The sequence below is a fragment of the Lipotes vexillifer genome, unplaced genomic scaffold (genome assembly GCF_000442215.2).
Source record: "Lipotes vexillifer unplaced genomic scaffold, Lipotes_vexillifer_v1.1 scaffold1139, whole genome shotgun sequence".
NCBI classification, from domain to species: domain Eukaryota; kingdom Metazoa; phylum Chordata; class Mammalia; order Artiodactyla; family Lipotidae; genus Lipotes; species Lipotes vexillifer.
Window position 1 is genome coordinate 2,934,502 of NW_006798273.1, and position 20,597 is coordinate 2,955,098.

General features: G+C 44.8%; 1 protein-coding gene across 1 annotated transcript in view; it reads left to right on the forward strand.

The window, feature by feature from the left end:
- MERTK (MER proto-oncogene, tyrosine kinase) overlaps positions 1-8,204 on the forward strand; it is a 110,072-nt gene extending 101,868 nt beyond the window's left edge. The window contains exons 18-19 of the mRNA XM_007470218.1: positions 339-475; positions 7,159-8,204. Of these exons, the coding sequence (XP_007470280.1) occupies positions 339-475; positions 7,159-7,672 (651 nt within the window). The 3' untranslated portion in view covers positions 7,673-8,204. The remainder of the gene's footprint in view (positions 1-338; positions 476-7,158) is intronic.
- The last annotated feature ends 12,393 nt before the right edge of the window (positions 8,205-20,597 follow it).

Sequence of the window (20,597 nt, forward strand, 5' to 3'; positions counted from 1 at the left end):
CTGTATAAAAGGTGCTGTGTATGGATACCCTTAACCAGAGATCAGGAAAAGAAAACACTTGCCGACAACAGTAGGAACAGAACGTTAAACAGAGCACTGACGTGACACAAGGCTAGATCTGCCTTTGTCTCATTTCCCAAACAGCTTTAGTAAAAATGGGGAACTGTGACGTTCCGACCCCACGTTATTGCCGTTTGGGGAGAGCAGCGTATCTCAAACATAATTGTCAGCTTTGTGCATGACTGCCGGGGCTCTAAGGAAATGACCTTTCCCAATGAAAAAGTCCATTCAGCCTTTCTGAAAAGACTTGCATCCTGACGTTGTGGCTTTGTCCTTAGTGGGCATTTGGCGTGACCATGTGGGAAATAGCCACACGAGGAATGACCCCCTATCCCGGAGTCCAGAACCACGAAATATATGACTATCTTCTCCACGGCCACAGGCTGAAACAGCCAGAGGACTGCTTGGATGAACTGTGAGTCAGCTGCTCTTCATCTCGGGGCACCCTGCAAAGACCTGGGGACACACAGCCATAGTGGGTGGGGACACTCAGCCAGGTGGGTGTGGGCAGAAGATGACACATGCAGATGTCCGGGACAGAAGCCTCTCCTGGTGTGGGAAGCGGTGTGTGTACATCTCCAGTGAGCCCACACGTGTTCTGAAGTTCCGTAAGCCCCTCTAGGAAATACAGTCGGCCCTCTGTATGGGTGGATGCAGAACCCACAGATACGGGGGGCCAACTGACTGTAAGGGACTTGAGCATCTGCAGATTTTGGTATCCGCTGGGGCTTTTGGAACCAGTCTGTCATGGATACCGAGGGATGACTATATATCCTATAGATAAATAGGCCGACTTTACAATGCATGAGGTACTTGGATAATTCTCTGCCCTCTTTTGCTTCAGTCATGCTTCTCTTTTCATTCAGCATCTTAAACAAACCAATCACAGGAATGTCTTTAATCAGCAAATTTAGAAATCTAAGCCAGTGACTTTGCTTTCAGGCTGGTCATCAGAATTGCTTAGGGGATATTCTAAGAATGTGATTCCTCAGCCCTGTGCCTGGAGATTGTGATTCTCTTGGTACAGAGCAGGCCCAGAAATGTATGTTTTAAAACTATCCCAGGGATGGACTTCCCTGGTGGTGCAGTGGTTAAGAATCCGCCTGCCAACGCAGGGGACACGGGTTCGACCCCTGGTCTGGGAAGATCCCACATGCTGTGGAGCAGCTAAGCCCGTGCACCACAACTACTGAGCCTGCGCTCTAAAGCTCACGAGCCACAACTACTGAGCCCTTGAGCCACAACTACTGAGGCCGCATGCCACAGCTACTGAAGCCTATGCCCCTAGAGCCCGTGCTCCACAGCAAGAGAAGCCACCGCAATGAGAAGCCCGCGCACCACAACAAAGACCCAACGCAGCCAAAAATAACTAAATGAATAAATACATTTATAATAATAATAATATTGTTAAAAAAAAAAAACTATCCCAGGGAGACTGTACACTCAGCCGGCGTGAGACCCCCCCCCCCCAGCTCCCAGCGTGCGGGATCACAGTGCCCTTCCCATCCCAACAGGCCCCTCTCTCTTCCGGGTGGACAGTACGGGGAGAGGCCTGGGACTTGGAGTCAGAGAGGCCAGGCTCTGCCTCCTAACTAGCCACGTTTGTGGCCACTGCAGCTGACTTGACCGCTCCGTGCCACGTGATCAGCCACCCAAAAAAGTATAGTCACGTATTCTGCAGAGGTATTTGGAGGGTTAACAAAGAAGTGTGTGGAGTTCTCAGCCTGCAGGAAGCACGCACACTAAGGGTCACATATGGTGCCCGTGATTAATAGCATCTTTACAACTCGATCCCCTCCCAAACAGCTTGCCGACTTTTTAAAAATCATTTCTTGTGGCACCGCCTCTAGCTTGGTGATCTGAACCTTCCTAATGATGAGTCTGTCCCCAACGTAACAGGGGTCATGGGCTTGGAGAGGGGTATTCTCACCATGTTTAGCAAGAACATTTCAGGACCGTGGGCCTGTGTGGGCTCCGCCGTGGAACGCCGGGCCGCGCTGCTCGGGCAGGTGGGCCTGTGCAGGACTCCACACACGTGCACCCACACTCACACTCTGGCCCTGCTTCCTCGTACCAGTGAGAAGGCCCCGGTCAGTTTGCACATGGGCCTCCCAGATCCACCGTGGCCAAACAGAAGGAAAGTTTTTTTCTGATCAGAGCCTCACACTGCTTGGGGGGGGGTGGTAGTGGTGGTGGTGATTATGGTTGTAAATCTATAACATTTAGAACAGACACAGAAATCATAAGCCCTTTAAAAGAAACATCATAAAATCCTAATTCAATTAGATCTGAGGCGTCACGGTCGTTTCTGAAAGGGCCACATGAATGAAATGTTTGCTTCTGCAAATGAGGAAGCCATTTCTGTCAAACAATGTTGAATGGAGACTTTTGTGGCTGTTTCTTTCTTGGCTTCTTTGGTGCTCCAGGGGAAGTTGATTATCTGGGGTCTTAGCAAGGTCTAAGCTGTGTCACGTTGTGGTTTTAGATGCTGCGTGTAGAGCCATGACGAGGGAATGCTGAGTCGGTTTTTGAGAGGTGGTTTTTTAGGTGAAAGAGCTGCAGTGTCAGCAATGCCGTGCGGCTGGGGGAGGGAGGCTGGGGAAAAGCCTGAGGAAGCACCGGCTCCGCGGTCCCCACCCCCAGGCTGGTTCCTCACACCGCGGGCTCGCAGAGGCTCTGGTGAGCCAAGCCCGCTCCCCAGGTCCCCTCTGAGTCTGGATGCTGGCGAAGGACAGCATCCCCCATAGAGCTCTCTGCATTTCCATATCTGGGGTCTTTTCTTTTAAAACTGAGGCAGATATTTCTGAGCACCTCTGTTTGCTGTCTCACCTTAGTGGAGATGAGTTGACTCCTGTGTTTGGTTGCCCCTCGGTCATTTTACAGTCAACCCTGAGAAATACAGCAATGGAAATAACAGGGTGTGCTTGGAGCCCCGTTCCCCGGTCCTGCCCGCTGAGGGCCACCTCTTCTTACGGCATCACCCCCACCTCTGGATGACCAGGTCCCCATCACCCAACAGGCCGCTCTGGGTGGTACGCCCATCACCTCCGGGGGACCTTTCATTGGCCGAACTCACAGCCTCCCAGATGCAGCCACTGTGGTTCGTGGCACCGGCCCTCGGTCTCCTCGTCTCCAGGGAGACACACGGAGGCCACCTTGTTCTTTCTTATCCCACTGGGTCCCCACAGCCAGCAGTTGTCTTTCAGGGTCCCCCTCCCCTCCATTCCTTCCCCCTGTACAAGCACGCCTCCCAGATATTACAGGTTCAGCTCCAGAGCACTGCAGTAGAGTGAGTCACAGGAATTTTTTGGTTTCCCAGTGCATATAAAAGTTATGATTACTATACTGTAGTCTGTTAAGTGTGCAATAGCATTATGTCTAGAAAATGGTGTACATACCTTAATTTTAAAAACACTCTGTGGGGACTTCCCTGGTGGTCCAGTGGCTGAGGCTCTGTGCTCCCAAGGCAGGAGGCCCGGGTTCGATCCCTGGTCAGGGAACTAGATCCCACATGCCACAGCTAAGAGTTCGCATGCCACAACTAAGACCTGGCGCAGCCAAATAAATAAATATTTTTTTAAAGGAACACTTTATTGCTAAAAAATGCTAACCATCACCGGAGCCTTCAGCAAGTCATAATCCTTTTGTACGTAGAGGGTCTTGCCTCAATGTTGGTGGCTGCTGACTGATCAGGGTGGTGGCTACTGAAGGTTGGGGTGGCCGTGGCAATTTCTTAAAATAAGACAACAGTGAAGTTTGCTGCATCGATCTACTCTTCCTTTCATGAACGATTTCTCTGTAGCATGCAATGCTGTCTGATAGCGTTTTACCCCCAGGAGAACTTCGTTCAGACTTGGAGTCAGTCCTCTCAAACCCTGCTGCTGCTTTATGAACTCAGTTTATGTAATATTCTAAATCCTTGATTGTCACTTCAACAATCTTCACAGCATCTGCACCAGGAGTGGATTCCATCTCAGGAAACCACTTTCGTTGCTCATCCATGAGAAGCAACTCCTTATCCATTAAAATTTCATCCTAAAATTGCAGCAATCCAGGGAATTCCCTGGCGGTCCAGTAGTTAGAACGCCACACTTTCACTGCCGAGGGCCCAGGTTGATCCCTGGTTGGGAAACTAAGATCCCACAAGCTGCTCCGTGCAGCCAAAAAAAAAACACGGGTGAAACTTGCAGCAGTTCAGTCGCATCTTCAGGCTCCACTTCTAATTCTGGTTCCCTTGCTCTTCCCCCCCATATCTGGAGTTACTTCTAGTGAAGGCTTGAACCCCTCGGAGTCATCCGTGAGGGTTGGAATCAGCTTCTTTCAGACTCCTGTGTATGTTGATATTTTGACCTCTTGCCATGAATCACAGATGTTCTTAATGGCATCTAGAATGGTGAATCTTTTCAAGAAGGTTTTCAATTTACTTTGTTCAGATTCATCAGAGGAATCTCTTATCCATGGCAACTCTAGCTTTACAAAACATATTTCTTAAATAATAAGATGTGAAAATCTAAATTACTCCTTGATCCCTGGGCTGAAGTATGATGTCGTGTTAGCAGTCATGAAAACAACATTCATCTCATTATACATCTCCGTCAGAGCTCTCGGGTGACCAGGTACATTGTCAATGAGCAGGAATATTTTGAAAGGAATCCATTTTTCTGAACAGTAGGTCTGAACAGTGGGCTGAAAATATTCATTAAACCACGTTGTAAACAGGTGTGCTGTCATCCAGGCTTTGTTGTTCCATTTATAGAGCACAGGAAGAGTAGGTTTAGCGTAATTCTCAAGGGCCCTGGGACTTTTGGAATGGTAAATGAGCATTGGCTTCAACTTACAGTCACCTGCCAACTGCGTTAGTCCCAAACAAGAGAGTCAGCCTGTCCTTTGAAGCGTTGAAACAAGGCATTGATTTCTCCTCTCTGGCTGTGAAAGTCCTAGGTGGCATCTTCTTCCAGTATAAGGCCGTTTTGTCAGCATTGGAAATCTGTTGTTTAGCGTAGCCACCTTCATGAATGATCTTAACTAGATCTTCTGGACAACTTGCTTCTACACCAGCACCTTGTACTTTTGTTATGGAGACGGCTTCTTTCCTGAAACCTCATGGACCAACCTCTGCTGGCTTCACACTTCCCTTCTGCAGCTCCCTCACCTTTCTCAGCCTTCAAAGAACTGAAGAGAGTTAGGGCCTTGCTTTGTTTTGTTTTGTTTTGTTTTGTTTTGCGGTACGCAGGCCTCTCACTGTTGTGGCCTGTCCCATTGCGGAGCACAGGCTCCGGGTGAGCAAGCTCAGCGGCCACGGCTCACGGGCCCAGCCGCTCCACAGCATGTGGGATCTTCCCGGACCGGGGCACGAACCCGTGTCCCCTGCATCGGCAGGCAGACTCTCAGCCACTGCGTAGGGCCTTGCTTTGGATTGGGCTTTGGCTTAAGAGAATGTTGTGGCTGGTTTGACCTTCTATCCAGACCACTCAGACTCCCCACATCAGCAATAAGGCCGTTTTGCTTTCTCATCATTCATGTGTTCACTGGAGTAGCACCTTTAATTTCCTTCAAGAACTTTTCCTTTGCATCCACAACTGGGCTGTTTGGCACTAGAGGCCTAGCGTTCGGGCTGTCTCAGCTTTTGATACGCCTTCCTCAAAGCTTAATCATTTCTAGCTTACTTAAAGTGAGAGACCTGTGACTCTTCCTTTCAGTTGAACGCTTAGAAGCCATTCTAGGGTTATTAATTGGCGTAATTTCACTATTGTTGTGTCTCGGGGAATAGAAAGGCCCAAGCAGAAGGAGAGAGGCAGAGGATGGCCGGTCGGTGGAGCAGTCAGAACACGCACAGCGTCCTTTGACTGAATCTGCTTTCTTACGTGGACACAGTTTGTGGCACCTCAAAAATATTATCATAGTAACATCAAAGATCACTGATCACAGGTCACCCTAACAAACATAACAATAATGGGAAAAGTTGGAAATATTGTCAGAATTACCAAACTGTGACACAGAGACACCAAGTGAGCAAATGCTCCTGGAAAAATGGCACCAACAGACTTGCTCGATGCAGAGTTGCCACAAACCTTCAACTGGTTAAAAAAAAAAAAACACAGTATCTTTGGAGTGTGATAAAACGAAGTGCAATAAAACGGGGTCTGCTAGTACTGTCAGACCATAGAGGTCCAGGGCTTGGCGGGGCCTGTGGGTGGTGACACTTGTGGGAACTTTGGCGCAGTGACATCCCCAGTATATGTACGTGAACGAGCGGGTCCCTGTTTCCTACAGGGGAGTGCAGGCTCCTCTGTCTCCCGTCTTGTTCTTCTCATCACCCCCAGGATCCTAATACATCCTTTGGGTGACATCCAAAGCAACTTTCCTAAAATTATCATCTGGTCATGGGAACGCACCGAACCACAATCTTTCTATGGTTCCCCCTTGCCCACAGGGTAGAACCTAAACCCGTCAGGGTCTGACCCACGGCAAGCAGGGCTGCTCAGTGGTTAAGAACATGGGCTCTGGCGTCAGACACTCTTTGATGTGGGCCACAGCTTCACCCTCGTCCTGGGGCCAAGCATCAGGATCCTCCTCTGTAAAATGGGGATCACGGTACCTGTGTGTGGGCTCGTGCTGCCAAGCAGGCTAGTATCTCTAAAAGTACCTTACACGATGGCTGTCAGATAGTAAATGCCGATGACAGGTCAGCGGTTATTATTTTTACTGGAGGAGGTCGAAGTCACGGAGAAGAGCAGGGGCCCCAGAGCGTCTCTTCTTCACGGAGCAGCATCAGGTGGCCAAGGTTCAGCAGCTGCGCCCGCCTCAAATCAGGGGCTGTCCCAGCCCAGGGCTCCCCTGCCGCTGTCACAGCACTGCCCTTATTCTCCACACACCCGCCCACGCCAGCCCCCCTCTCGATTTCATTCCTCGAGCCTCCCAAGGCCTGGAACGATGGTGAGTGTGGAGCTGGCGCCGATACCTGTCTGCTCCCAGGACCCCCGCTCCCCTCCCCCTCCCCCCAGCCCCTCCACTCCCACCTGAGTGGGAGAAGCCGGGGCGGATTGCACTTGGGCTGTGCGTGCTGCGCCAGGAGATAACACTCTTCTTTGCTTCTAGGTATGAAGTCATGCACTCTTGCTGGAGAGCTGAGCCCTTGGACCGCCCCACCTTTTCAATGCTGAGGCTGCAGCTAGAAAAGCTCTTGGAAAGCCTGCCTGAAGTTCAGGACGAAGCCGACATCATTTACGTCAACACACAGTTTCTGGGGAGCTGCGAGGGCCCGGCCGAGGGCTCGGCACTTGCTCAGCTGGACGTGAACATCCATCCCGACTTGGTCATTGCTTCTTGTACACCCGGCGCCACCGTCAGCGTGGTCACCGCAGAAGTCCATGACAACAGACCTCACGAGGGAAGGTACATCCTGAACGGGGTCAGCGAGGGCTGGGAAGAGCAGGCTCCTGCTGCCCCGGCGACGGGGACAGCGGGAAGGAACGGTGTTTTACTAGAGGACAGGCTGGTAAGGAATGGGGTCTCCTGGTCCCAGTCCAGCACGCTGCCCTTGGGGAGCCCAGCGTCAGATGAACTCTTATTTGCCGACGACTCCTCAGAAGACTCAGAAGTCCTCATGTGAGGAGAGCTGAGACACATTCCCAAATCCCGGAAATTCCGCCTTACGAGAACCCACATACACTCGACGTTTTTGGTATTTGTCTTCCTTACCAAGTCAATGCCCTGGCCCGAAAGCACCACGTGAATGTTGTCAAGTAAGTCATCGTTTAGAATACGTAACATATATTTATTTAAAGAGAAAATATCTATATGTATATGGTGGAAAGAGACAAAGATATTCTATTTTAATAAAAGATGACTTATGTCACTTTTCTGGATGATCTTAACATTTAAGCTCTAACAGCCCCATCTCCACAGCAGTTCCTGGATGTTCACGTTGGCACAAAGTTGTTTTTTTAAAGTTCTTTTCCTTTTTCATGACTATTAAATATTTGTAAAATAAAATGCCATATTTGCCTTTGCTTCTGCTCTTAAGAAAAATCTGGTATTCCCACCTGAATCATCTCTTTGATAAGAGTGATTCATTTCGTATTTAAAGTTTTATAACTGATGAATTCTCCGATCTGGCTTCCTAATAAAATATGAATGAGGAAAGATGCGTGGTACTTACTTGAGACTTGGAAAGACATGGCCACTGGCTGCCTCAGTGCCTTTGCAAAAGAATTCCCTTGATGCCTGGCCCTCGATGCAATTGCTCTGACCACTCGACATTGTTTTTTTAAAGATATGGGAAAACCACTCCAGAGAGCCCGAAGATGAAGAACAAAAAAAATTAGAGGGTTGAAAACTGCAATCTGAGTGGAAAGATTTAAAGTAAATCCTAGAAGGGACTTCCCTGGCGGCCTAGTGGTTAGGACTCTGCCCTTCCACTGCAGGAGGCACAGGTTCAATCCCTGATCAGGGAACTAAGATCCTGCATGCCGCGTGGCATGGCCAAAAAAAAAAAAATTCTAGAAGAGAGTCCAAGAGGTTAAGTGCTTTTCTGTGGCAAGGCGAGACTCGTAGGAGGGAGACGCGGGCAGCGGACAGGGAACAAGCTCAGAGCTTAGGACCCCTGAGTTCACATTCTGGCTCTGCTGGGTCATAACAGCCATTGCTGGTTGAGCACTTGTTATGTCTCAAGCACTTTATGTGAACTGTACGTTAATATGTACATCATTAATGTGGGTACCAGTGCCATCATCACGCATGGGCCAGGAAACAGAGGCTGGAAAGGTTGAAGGCCTGCTATGGGCCGTGTCTAGAAAGGGCGGGAGCCAGAATTCAGAACGAAGGAATCCAGTTCTGGCTGGCTCTAAGCATGTGATTTGGGGGTCTGTTCTAGAGCCTCTCGACCTTTTAACTTTTTTTAACAAACACATAGATAGCCCTTATTATGTGGCCAGGCCTGGCAGTCATTTAATCCTCATAACAACCCTACCAGGTAGGTACTACTGTTATCTCCATGTCACAGATGGGCAGACTGAGGCAAGAGGAGGCTCACTTACTCTGCTAGTAAAGCAGTAGACTGATGTGGTCATTTTCAGCATTGATCCCTTCAGCCCCCGGGGCAGCCACGCAGGCGCAGGGCCACTGGCATCCCCAGGTGTGTTGCAATTGTGAGTAGCCTCACCCAAGCCACTGCAGCCTGCAGGGATCAGTGTGTGGCCCTCACAGTCTGGGTCCTGGTCCCGGATGCCAGCCCAGATGCCCCAGTCTCCAGGGTCTGCCAGCTCTATTGTTACTGTGAAATGCTCCAGACAAGAAATTTCTGAGTGTTGGCAAGGTTGTTAGGAGAAATGCTAGCACCACATTTTATCTGTGAAAGGAAAAAAACAAAAGGCTCTTAGAGCCTATAAAGATCATTTCTACTGTTGGAAGTTTTTGAATGGTTATTTGAAAATCAATAGAAAAATTTTATTTTCTTACTTTGTGCAAATAAAGTTTCCTACTGGTGGTAACTATTGAGAATGTCTTGATCAGGAACTGACTGGCTAGTTCAAGCAGAAAAACCCAAGGTAAGGGGCTTCCCTGGTGGCGTAGTGGTTGAGAGTCTGCCTGCCGATGCAGGGGACAGTTTGTGCCCCAGTCCAGGAAGATCCCACGGCTAGGCCCGTGAGCCATGGCCGCTGAGCCTGTGCGTCTGGAGCCTGTGCTCCGCAACAGGAGAGGCCACAATAGTGAGAGGCCCGCGTACCGCAAAAAAAAAAAAAAAAACAAGGTAAAAAGGTATGTTCGCGGGGACTTCCCTGGTGGTCCAGTGGTTAGGACTCCGTACTTCCACTGCAAGGGGCGCGGGTTTAATCCCTGCTCAGGGAACTAAGATCCTGCAAGCCGTGCAGCCCCCCCAGAAAAAAGGTATGTTCGGGACTTCCTGGTGGCACAGTGGTTAAGACTCTGTGCTCCCAATGCAGGGGGCCTGGGTTCGATCCCTGGTCGGGGAACTGCATCCCACATGCATGCTGCAACTAAGAGTTTGCATTGCTACAACTAAGGAGCTGGTGATCCACAGCTAAGGAGCCAATGAGCCTCAACTAAGGAGGCTGCCACTGCAACTAAGGAACACACATGCCGCAACTAAGGAGCCCATTAGCCACAACTAAGGAGCCCACCTGCTGCAACTAAGACCCAGCGCAACCAAATAAATAAATTAAATAAATATTTTTTTAAATGTATATTTGCATCTGTAAGATAAATAAGCAAATTGAAAAACATACTTGAGAGTTTCATACACATTTAATATTAAATATCTAAACTAATACACTTTGTGTTTTGTGTTTCTAATTTTAATTACATAATGTAAACAAATATATAATGAATAGGTCATCAAATGCCCACAGCCCCCCAAATCCTGTCCAGTTTGCTCAGTATATGCCGTGTGGCCTGAGAAGGGCTGGGAAGCCTGGGCCAGTTCTGCTGTAGAGAGAAAGCTATGACTTACGGCTTTTCCTGAGACAGTAACAAACATGGCAGAGAAATTCACTTCAACCCCACAGCGATGCCCAGGGCCTTGGGTAAATGGGGCGTGATGGGCAGAACTCCCATCCCAGCCTCCTTTTCCCAACAGGAGAATGGAGCCGGACTCCCCTTGTTCAGACACTCGCTGAGACGGTCGGTACCACCATGTTCTTCTCTCAGCCACGCTGGAATGTTTGAAAGAAGTAACTTTCAGAGGACCCGATCCCTGGCAAAGTCTTGTATAGACTTCTGAGCATGAACTGAACATAGCCCTTCAAGTTCTCTTTTGTATAAACTCAAATTACTTTTGTAAGTGGCTCTTATGGGCCAAAAGTCTGGGAGAGAAAACAGGGAGAAACAAGACAGTCATTCTCTTCAGCCGGGCTGGGGGGACAGGGCTGGGGAGAGCAAGAGAAATAAACAAATACCAGAAATACTTGTGACCTGCAGGTGAGACTAGCTCTGCCTTGGGAGGATTATTTTTTCCTCCCTTCCTTCCCTCCCTCCCTCACTCCCCTCCCCACCTCTCTCCTTTTCTCTTCTTTCCTTTTTCCTTTCCTTTTCTTTTCTCCCCTCCTCCCCAACCCCCTTTCCATTCCTTTTTCTGGCCTCTCTTTCTGTGTAGAAAGGAGAAGTGAGAAGAATCAGGGCCTCAGGAGTCAGACCACGCGGCCAGCAGCAAGGGCTAGACAGGAACCAGTCCTGTGAGCATTCCTTGGGCAATCTTGGTCAGGTCACTTTGATCTCCCGGATCCCAAGTGTCCATCACTGTACTGTAAAGATTGCAACACCTTCTCCTGCAACCCCCTGTAGGAAGGGGAGGTGGCAAGGTCCTTGAAAGGACCTTATGCTTGTTATCGAGGCTTCTCCCAATCAGAGGCTTCTCCCAATTTCATTGCTTATGCAGTACAAACTCACCATTTGTCATAGTAGAAATACTGTCCCTGATTATGTTATCAACTGCCTCCAAAATAATGCAAACTAATTCAAAAAAGAAAAGAAAAAGGGACTTCCCTTGTGGTCCAGTAGTAAAGAATCCACCTTCCAATGCAGGGGACGTGGGTTCGATCCCTGGTCCAACTGAGATCTCACATGCCGCAGGGCAACTAAGCCCAGCATGCCACGACTATTGAACTCACACGCCTCAACTAGAGAGCCTGCATGCCACAAACTGCAAAGCCCACACGCTCTGGAGCCCTCGCGCCACAACTAGAGAGAGAGAAACCTGCACACCGCAACTAGAGAGAAGCCCGAGCGCCATAACGAAGGATCCCGCAATTAAGACCGGACGCAGCCAAAAATAATAATAATAATAAGGAAAAGAGAGAGAGAGAAAGAGAGAGAGAGAGAGAGAGAGAGAGAGAGAGAGAGAGAAGAAGGGAGTCAGGAAGGAAGGGAGAAAGAGGGAGAGGAGGAAAAGAAAAAGGCTTAATCTTTGCCACTGATGCACACAGTAGGGGAAGTTGCCAGAGTGCAGGAGAGTGGTCCTCATCCCCCAGAGGCAGGCAACTCCCTACACAGCGATGCCCAGATACCTCTCCTATCAGTCTCGTCCTGGAGTTTAGTTATTTGAGCTTCGGTGACCATTCTCTTTCCATATATGGGTGATGGCAAGCAGTGGTGACTTTACCAACAGGATTTGGGGACCTGAGGTGTCAGAGTGCCCTCCAGGGAGGAGGAGACCCTCCCTCTGCTTCCATGTCCCCCAGACCAAGCAGAGATTCCCTCTCAGGAAACAGGCCAAACCACAGCTCTTATCTTACAAATCAGGTCGATTCTGGCCAGACTTGTCCTGACTCATGAAAGTAAAGAATTTTGTAACTTCTCCTGGTAAATGAAAAAAGCAAGTTGGAACTTCTGCTGAGTCGGTAGGAAAGTAACTCACCCAAAAATAAACCTGTTACAACAGCAACTTAACTTCTCTAAAGACATTTAGGTACCTTGAGTGACAAATGGGAAAACGGGAAGTTTTGCTTTCTTTAATGAACATTTCAGTAACGTGCGATGTTTCTATATGTAGGTTTTATTTTCTCCCTTTTAAAGCTCTAAGAATAGAAGTAAAATTGCCAATCCTGTTTAACTTTAAAAAGCATGTCTAAATTACCTAACTTATTTGTATTTTAATGTAATGATTATTTCCAGAAATTGTAACCCAAAGACCACTACTTTAGAATATTTTCATGTATAATATCTAGGATTCCATGCATAGGTATTCGAAAGAGACACTTGAGAATTATGTATATTAACCCTTCCTACCTCTTAAGGACACAATAATTTTAAATTAATCAGTGGATTTACTGAAACTGCACATCTACAAATTCTAACCAAAAAAGTATTTTTGAAAAAAAAAATGTTTTTGAACATCAGCCATGTGAGGATACAATCAACTCACCCATTCAACTGATACTCACTGAGAATATTAGTGACTATATTCTGAACAGAACTGGGACATTGGGATTTGCAAAGCACAGCAATCTAGGCCTTGCTGTCTTGGATAACAGTCCAGAAGAGGGAATAGATGGCTTCAAATGAATACTTTCTTTTAAAGAATATTCCTCAGAGGGCTCTGACTTGCACATTTTATTGAAGTCTATTAATACCACAGTAAAGCAGATCAGCCAGGCCTGCAGATGCTGTTCAGACTCTGTAACAAACTTCAGAGCTAGAGATCAAACGCTTTTCCTGGAAGCAGGCTCTAAGGCCCAGCCCCATTTGACTTAAAATTAAAGGGCCATCAGTTGGAGTTTGAAAACCAAAATTCCATCATGTTACCAGTCTGAACAAGAGAATGCAGGCTGCTGCTTCTTAACTCCGTGAGGCTTGTTTTAACATAGTTTCTCCAAAGACAGAAGATAGTTTCTCATTCAAAAATGCGTGGTTCTCCAACTCTTTTTCATCCTGTCGTTCAGGTGAGATTATCTGTAATGATCTACCTTCAGGTTCACTGATTCTTCCTTCTGCTGGCTCATATCTGCTGTTGGGCCCTTCTAGTGAGTTTTTCATTTTAGTAATTGTATTTTTTCAACTCCAGAAGTTCCATTCAGTTATTTTAATAACTTTTCTTTCTTTATTGATATTCTCTATTTGATTTTAAAAAATGGTTTTCTTCCATTGTTTGAACATATTTATAAATAGATGCTTTTTTACATAATAAAATGTCTGTTCAGTCCAACATCTGGATCCCTTCAGGGAAAGTTTCTATTGACTACTTTTTTCCTGTGTATGTATTAATATTCTTGTTTATTTACCCATTTAATCTATTTCTGTTGAAACTGGATATTTCAGATCATATATTGCAACAACTATGGATTCTAATTTGTCTCTCCTTCCAGGGGTGGTTGTTATCACTGTTTCTTTAGGGGTTTGCCTGAACTAATCCTGTAGATTGCATTTCTCCTGCAATGTATGAACACTGGTGCCTCTGCTCAGTTGCTTTTTTAAAATTATTCACATTTTTATTTTTAAGTCTGGCTTTTAAGGGGTCATCCCGGAGTCAAGCAGAGCTTAGTAGTAAGCCAATCATTGATCGGACGTTGTACTTAAACATCTTGGGCCAATGAGGCCTCCACATTTTGTTTATGGATCTGTCTGTAGCTTGGAGAGTATATTCCAAGTTCAGGAAGTTTACAAGTCTGCCTGGCATCCCCAGTGTTTCTTGCTTAGCCAGTGATGAGTAGTTCACTAAACGTGAATGGATTAAATATTCCAATCCAAAATCAGAGATCATCAGTCTGGATAAAAGGAACTTTTATCCAGAATTTATAAATAATTCTTACAACTCAACAGTAAAATGAGAACCTAATTTTTTTTTCTTCCAGTTTTATAAAGATATAATTGACATACAGCACAGTATAAGTTTAAGGTGTACAGCATCATGATTTGACTTACACACATCATGAAATGATCACCACAATAAGTTTAGTGAACATCCATCATCTCATACAGATACAAAATTAAAGAAATAGAAAAAAATTTTTTCCTTGTGTTGAGAACTCTTGGGATTTACTCACTTAACACATTTCATGTATAACGTTACATCCCTAGTACTTATTTATCTTATAACTGAAAGTTTGTACCTTTTGAATGCCTTCATCCAGTTCCGCCTCTCTCTACCCCCTACTTCTGGAAATCAGAAACCTAATCTCTTCTTCTATGAGTTTGTTTGTTTTTGAAGTATAATTGACCTACAACACTATGTTAGTTCCTGTTACACAACATTGTGACTTGATAATTCTATACATTTCAAAATGATCACCAGGATAAGTCTAGTTACCATGTGTCACCATACAAAGATATTACATATTTATTGACTATATTTCCCACACTGTACATTTCATATCCATGGCTTATTAATTTTGCAACTGGAAGTTTGTACCTCTTAATCTCCCTCACCTATTTCTCTCCTCCCCCCCACCTCCCTCCCTTCTGGCAACCACCTGTTTATTCTCTGTATCTATGACTTTGTTTCTGTTTTGCCATATTTGTTCATTTGTTTTTTAGGTTCCACACATAAGTGAAATCATACAGTATTTGTCTTTCTCTGTCTGACTTACTTCACTAAGCGTAATACCCTCTAGGTCCATCCATGTTGTTGCAAATGGCAAGATTTCATTAGTTTTTACGGCTAATATTCCATTTTGTGTGTGTGTGTGTGTGTGTGTGTGTGTGTGTGTGTGTGTGTATATATATATATATATATATATATCACATCTTCTTTATCCATTCTTCTATTAATGGGCACTTGGAAACACAAAGCACCACAAATAACCAAAACAATCTTGGGAAAGGAGAACAAAGCTGGAGGTATCATGCTTTCTGATTTCAAAATATAATACAGGGACTTCCCTGGTGGCACAATGGTTAAGAATCCACCTGACAATTCAGGGCACACGGGTTCAAGCCCTGGTCCGGGAAGATCCCACATGCTGTGGAGCAATGAAGTCTGTGCACCACAACTACTGAGCCTGCACTCTGCAGCCCATGAGCCACAACTACTGAAGCCCGTGCGCTCTAGGGCCCACACGCCACAACTACTGACCCCACATGCTGCAGCTATTGAAGCCTGCACACAGGCCTACTAGAGCCTGTGCTCCACAACAAGAGAAGCCACCGCAATGAGAAGCCCACATACTGCAATAAAGAGTAGCCCCCACTCGCCACAACTAGAGAAAGCCCATGCGCAGCAACAAAGACCTAATGCAGCCAAAACAAAAAACAAAGCTACCATCATCAAAACAGGATGATATGTACCACAATGTTCATTGCAGTTCTATTTACAATAGCCAGGACATGGAAGCAACCTAAGTGTCCACCGACAGACGAATGGATAAAGAAGATGTGGCACATATATACAATGGAATATTACTCAGCCATAAAAAGAAACGAAATTGAGTTATTTGTAGTGAGGTGGATGGACCTAGAGTCTGTCATACAGAGTGAAGTAAGTCAGAAAGAGAAAAACAAATACTGTATGCTAACACATATATACAGAATCTAAAAAAAAAATGGTTCTGAAGAACCTAGGGGCAGGACAGGAATAAAGACGCAGACGTAGAGAATGGACTTGAGAACACGGGGAGGGGGAAGGGTAAGCTGGGACGAAGTGAGAGAGTGGCATGGACTTATATATACTACCAAATGTAAAATAGCTAGCTAGTGGGAGGCAGCCGCATAGCACAGGGAGATCAGCTCGGTGCTTTGTGACCATCTAGAGGGGTGGGATAGGGAGGGTGGGAGGGAGAGAGATGCAAGAGGGAAGGGATATGGGGACATGTGTATATGTATAAGTGATTCACTTTGTTATAAAGCAGAAACTGACACACCATTGTAAAGCAATTATACTCTAATAAAGATGTTTAAAAAATAAATTAATTAATTAAATGCTGTTGTTATTATTTTGCTTAATAACGATGATGTAAAGGTAAATAAATAAATAAATAAATAACACATAAAAGCATTTGTTCTTTAATAATGTAAAATCCCTGTTGAGTCCATTACCAGCAATCAAATGTGTGATACTTAGCACTAAGGCACACAATGTTTGCTGACTGATTAAGGTTTTAATGGCTTAAATTAGAGGTATATATAGCATCGTCAATTGAAGTTGGAAGATGAAAACTCTGGATTAAAAAGTCATTTAGAGTAGACAGTATTTTATATAAAATATCTTCAATCTGCTAGTGTCACCTACTGGTGAGGATTGGCTAGTGTTCTAGAAACAATTCTATTTCCTAGTGCTCTTGAATTTTAATGGCTGCATAACAAGGGGTCTGTATGAAGCATTAGTAAACAATAAAACTTTGACACAATAGAAAAATATTTATATGATATAGAAGTTTCTTGTGAAAAGCAACTGTTAGGAATTCAATCTAGCTAGTTACTTTGTAGAATGTTCCTTAATTTGAATTTATCTGCGGTTTCCTCATGATTCAATTCAGGTGATGCACTTTTGGCAGGAATACCACAGAAATGATGCTGCTTCTTTTCAGGGCATCACAGCGTGAGACATATCATGTCAATTTGTCCCACTCTTTGTGATATTAACTTTGATCATTAAGGTGGTGTCTGCCAGGTTTCTCTACTATAAAATTACTATTTTCCCCTTTGTAGTTAATATAGTTTGTGGCAGATACTTCCTCAACAAACTTTTACTAATTTTAGAATCCAATTGATGATTCTTTCTGAGTCAAGTGTAAGAATTACAGTTACCAGATGATGATTTTCTAACTCCATCATTCATTCTATATTTCCTTGTTGGTGTCCTACTATAAGGAAGAGGTTTTCTTTCTCTCCTATTTATTTATTTAATCATTTATGTATTATCATTATTTATTACTGATAATAGACATCTCGATAGGTGTGAGGTGATATCTTATTGTGATTTTTAAAAATTTTTATTTATTTATTTATTTTTGATTGTGTTGGGTCTTCATTGCTACGCTCGGGCTTTCTCTAGTTGTGTTGCACGGGCTTCTTACTGCGATGGCTTCTCTGGTTGCAGAGCACGGGCTCTAGGCGCACAGGCTTCAGTAGTTGTGGCACACTGGCTCAGTAGTTGTGGCTCATGGGCTCTAGAGCGCAAGTTTGGTAGTTGTGGTGCACAGGCTTAGTTGATCCGCGGCATGTGGGATCTACCTGGACCAGGGCTCAAACCTGTGTCCCCTGTATTGGCAGGCGGATTCTTAACCACAGTGCCACCAGGGTAGCCCCTCATTGTGGTTTTAACTTTCATTTCCCTGATGATTAGTTATGTTCAGCATTTTTCATGTGCCCGTTGGCTATCTGTGTGTCTTCTTTGGAGAAATGTCTATTCAGGTGTTTTTCCCATTTTTTAAATTGGGCTATTTGTTGTTGATGTTTTTGCTATTGAGTTGTATGAGTTCTTGTATATTTTGGATATTAACTCCTTATTGGATGTGTGGTTTGCAAGTAGTTTCATCCTACAGGTTGCTTTTCATTTTGTTGATGGTTTCCTTTCCTGTGCAGAAGCTTTTAGTGTGATGTGGTCCCACTATTTATTTTTGGTTTTGGTCCCAAATCCAAAAAATCATTGCCAAGACTAATGTAAAGGGACTTAGCTCCTCCATTTTCGTCTAGGAGGTTTATGGTTTCAGCTTTATGACCAAGCCTTTAATCCATTTAGCATTGATTTTTGTGTATGGTGTAAGATAGGATCCATTCTTTTGCATATAGATATCCAGTTTTCCCAGTACCACTTATTGAAGAGACTGTCCTTTCCCCATTGTGTATTCTTGGAGACTTTGTAGAAAATTAATTGACCATTATGCAATGGTTTATATCCAGGGTCTCTATTCTGTTCCATTGATCTATGTGTCTGTTTTATGCCAATAGCATACTGTTTTTTTGCGGGGGGAGGGTTTTTTTTTTTTACTGTAGCTTTGTAATATAGTTTAAAAAAAAATTATTGGAGTATAGTTGAGTTACAATGTTGTATTAGTTTCAGGTGTACAGCAAAGTGATTCAGTTATACATATACATATATTCATTCTTTTTCAGATTCTTTTCTCATATAGGTTATCACACACTAGTGAGTAGAGTTCCCTGTGCTATACAGTAGGTCCTCGTTGGTTATCTTTCTTATATATAGTAGTGTGTGTACGTTAATCCCAAGCTCCTGATTTATCCCTCTCCCCACATTTCCCCTTTGGTAACCGTAAGTTTGTTTTCAATATCTGTATGTCTTTTTCTGTTTTGTAAATAAGTACATTCGTATGTGATATAGTTTAAAATCAGGAAGTGTGATGCCTCCAGCTTTGTTCTTCTTTCTCAAGATTGCATTGGCTATTTGAGGGTCTCTTGTGTTTCCATACAAATTTTAGGATTTTTCTGTTTCTGTGAAAAAATGGAATTTTGATAGGGATCGCACTGAAACTGTAGATCACTTTTGGGGGAATGGGCACTTTAACAATAATAATTCTTCCAATTCAGAAAACTTTTTCAATCATTTCTCTGTCATCAAGGGCTTTGTAGTTAATAGACGTTGTTTATCTACTTTCATTGACACCAAGCAAAGTTGCAAAAGTGCTTCTCCCTCAGTTCACACCCAGGGCTGCATGGAAGATCCTATTTATGACCAGCTGCTAGAGAGGTTAAAAGCCTGAGCTCGGTACATAGATGGATCAGCTCCATACGTAGGGGCAAGTTGAAAAAGGATAGCAGCTGCACTCTAGTTTTACTCAGGGGTGGCCTTGAAAGACAAAGGTGAGGAAGAAATCCTTCCAGTGTCCCCAGGGTGGGGCACAGGGACAGAGCTTTAGGCAATGCATCTGTTTATTCACTTTTTGTGGAAAAGGAAGTTGTCTGAAGTTGAAACATACATGGATTTATGGGCAGTGCTTAATGGCTTAGCCAGCTGGTCAGGAATCTGGGAGGAGAAAGATCAGAAGATTTGGGACAAGGAAATCTGGGATAGAGGGATGTGAGTGGATCAACGGAAAAGGACACAAAGTGTCCTTCGTAAATAATATTGTACTAACGGGAGCACCTACAGTGGAAGAGGCATTAAATGCAGATGTGATGGTAGCCACCACCATTGCATCTTTTAAAGGTAGCACTAATTTCTGCCATTCCCCCCCAGGAGACAATATGGTTTGGCCAGCGGAGCAGATTCAGAGGCTTCTACCTGGACTTCCCCATTAAGACAGCTCTTATTCTAGACACCAAGGACCAGTGTAAGGTCATTTCAGCTACTCATTATGTATATTCCAATTATACAATCTGGAACCAGGATAATTACCACCATGTGGGTCTGTGGACCCAGTGGATCCAACTATGGGCCCAGATTCTATTTATTACCTGGCCCCTTATGCCTCTCATTCTAATAGGGAGCCAATACCAACTCAGACTCTGTGTCCAGCACTCTGAATTGTTTGGGTATCCCTCTTTCCCCAATGTACAGTTACCTAAATAAATTACCCCTTTGTGAAGCCATGTAGTCCTGGATCTCCTAACTTTTCTCCTCTTCCAGATGGTCCACACCTCACTTGTTCCAGCCAGATACCATGGTTCCAGCCTCAACTCCTCTCCTTCCTAAGCTCCAACATCTAATCCATCACCAAGGGCTTTTAATTTAAAATCTCCATCTCCCACATTTCTGGAATCCATTCAAATCTCTATTCTAATGGAAGCTTCTGTGGTTGAGGCCACCATCTCTGAATTACTGTAATTTATTCTTAACTGGTCATCCAAAGTATTGAAATATTCTTAACTGATCATCTCATTGCCCTCCTTAACAGTTTTCATATGACTGAGATTAACCAAAATAATCTGGTCACTTCATCCTCCTTGCTTAAAAACCATCATTGCCCCTCTGATGTCTTAGACTAAAGTGTTTAGGAGGACCTGGATGTTCTGCTACTGTTTAAATATTCGCAGTCTTGCCACTGTCCATCTCACACCAATAACTAGTCATCTGGTAGGTCTTTCTGTTCCTCCATGCCTTGGTGTAGTCTATTATTTCCACCCACATAGAAATGATCACAACTGCTTGCTGGGAAAGGCACGTATGGAATGCACGTGCAGTCTTTATT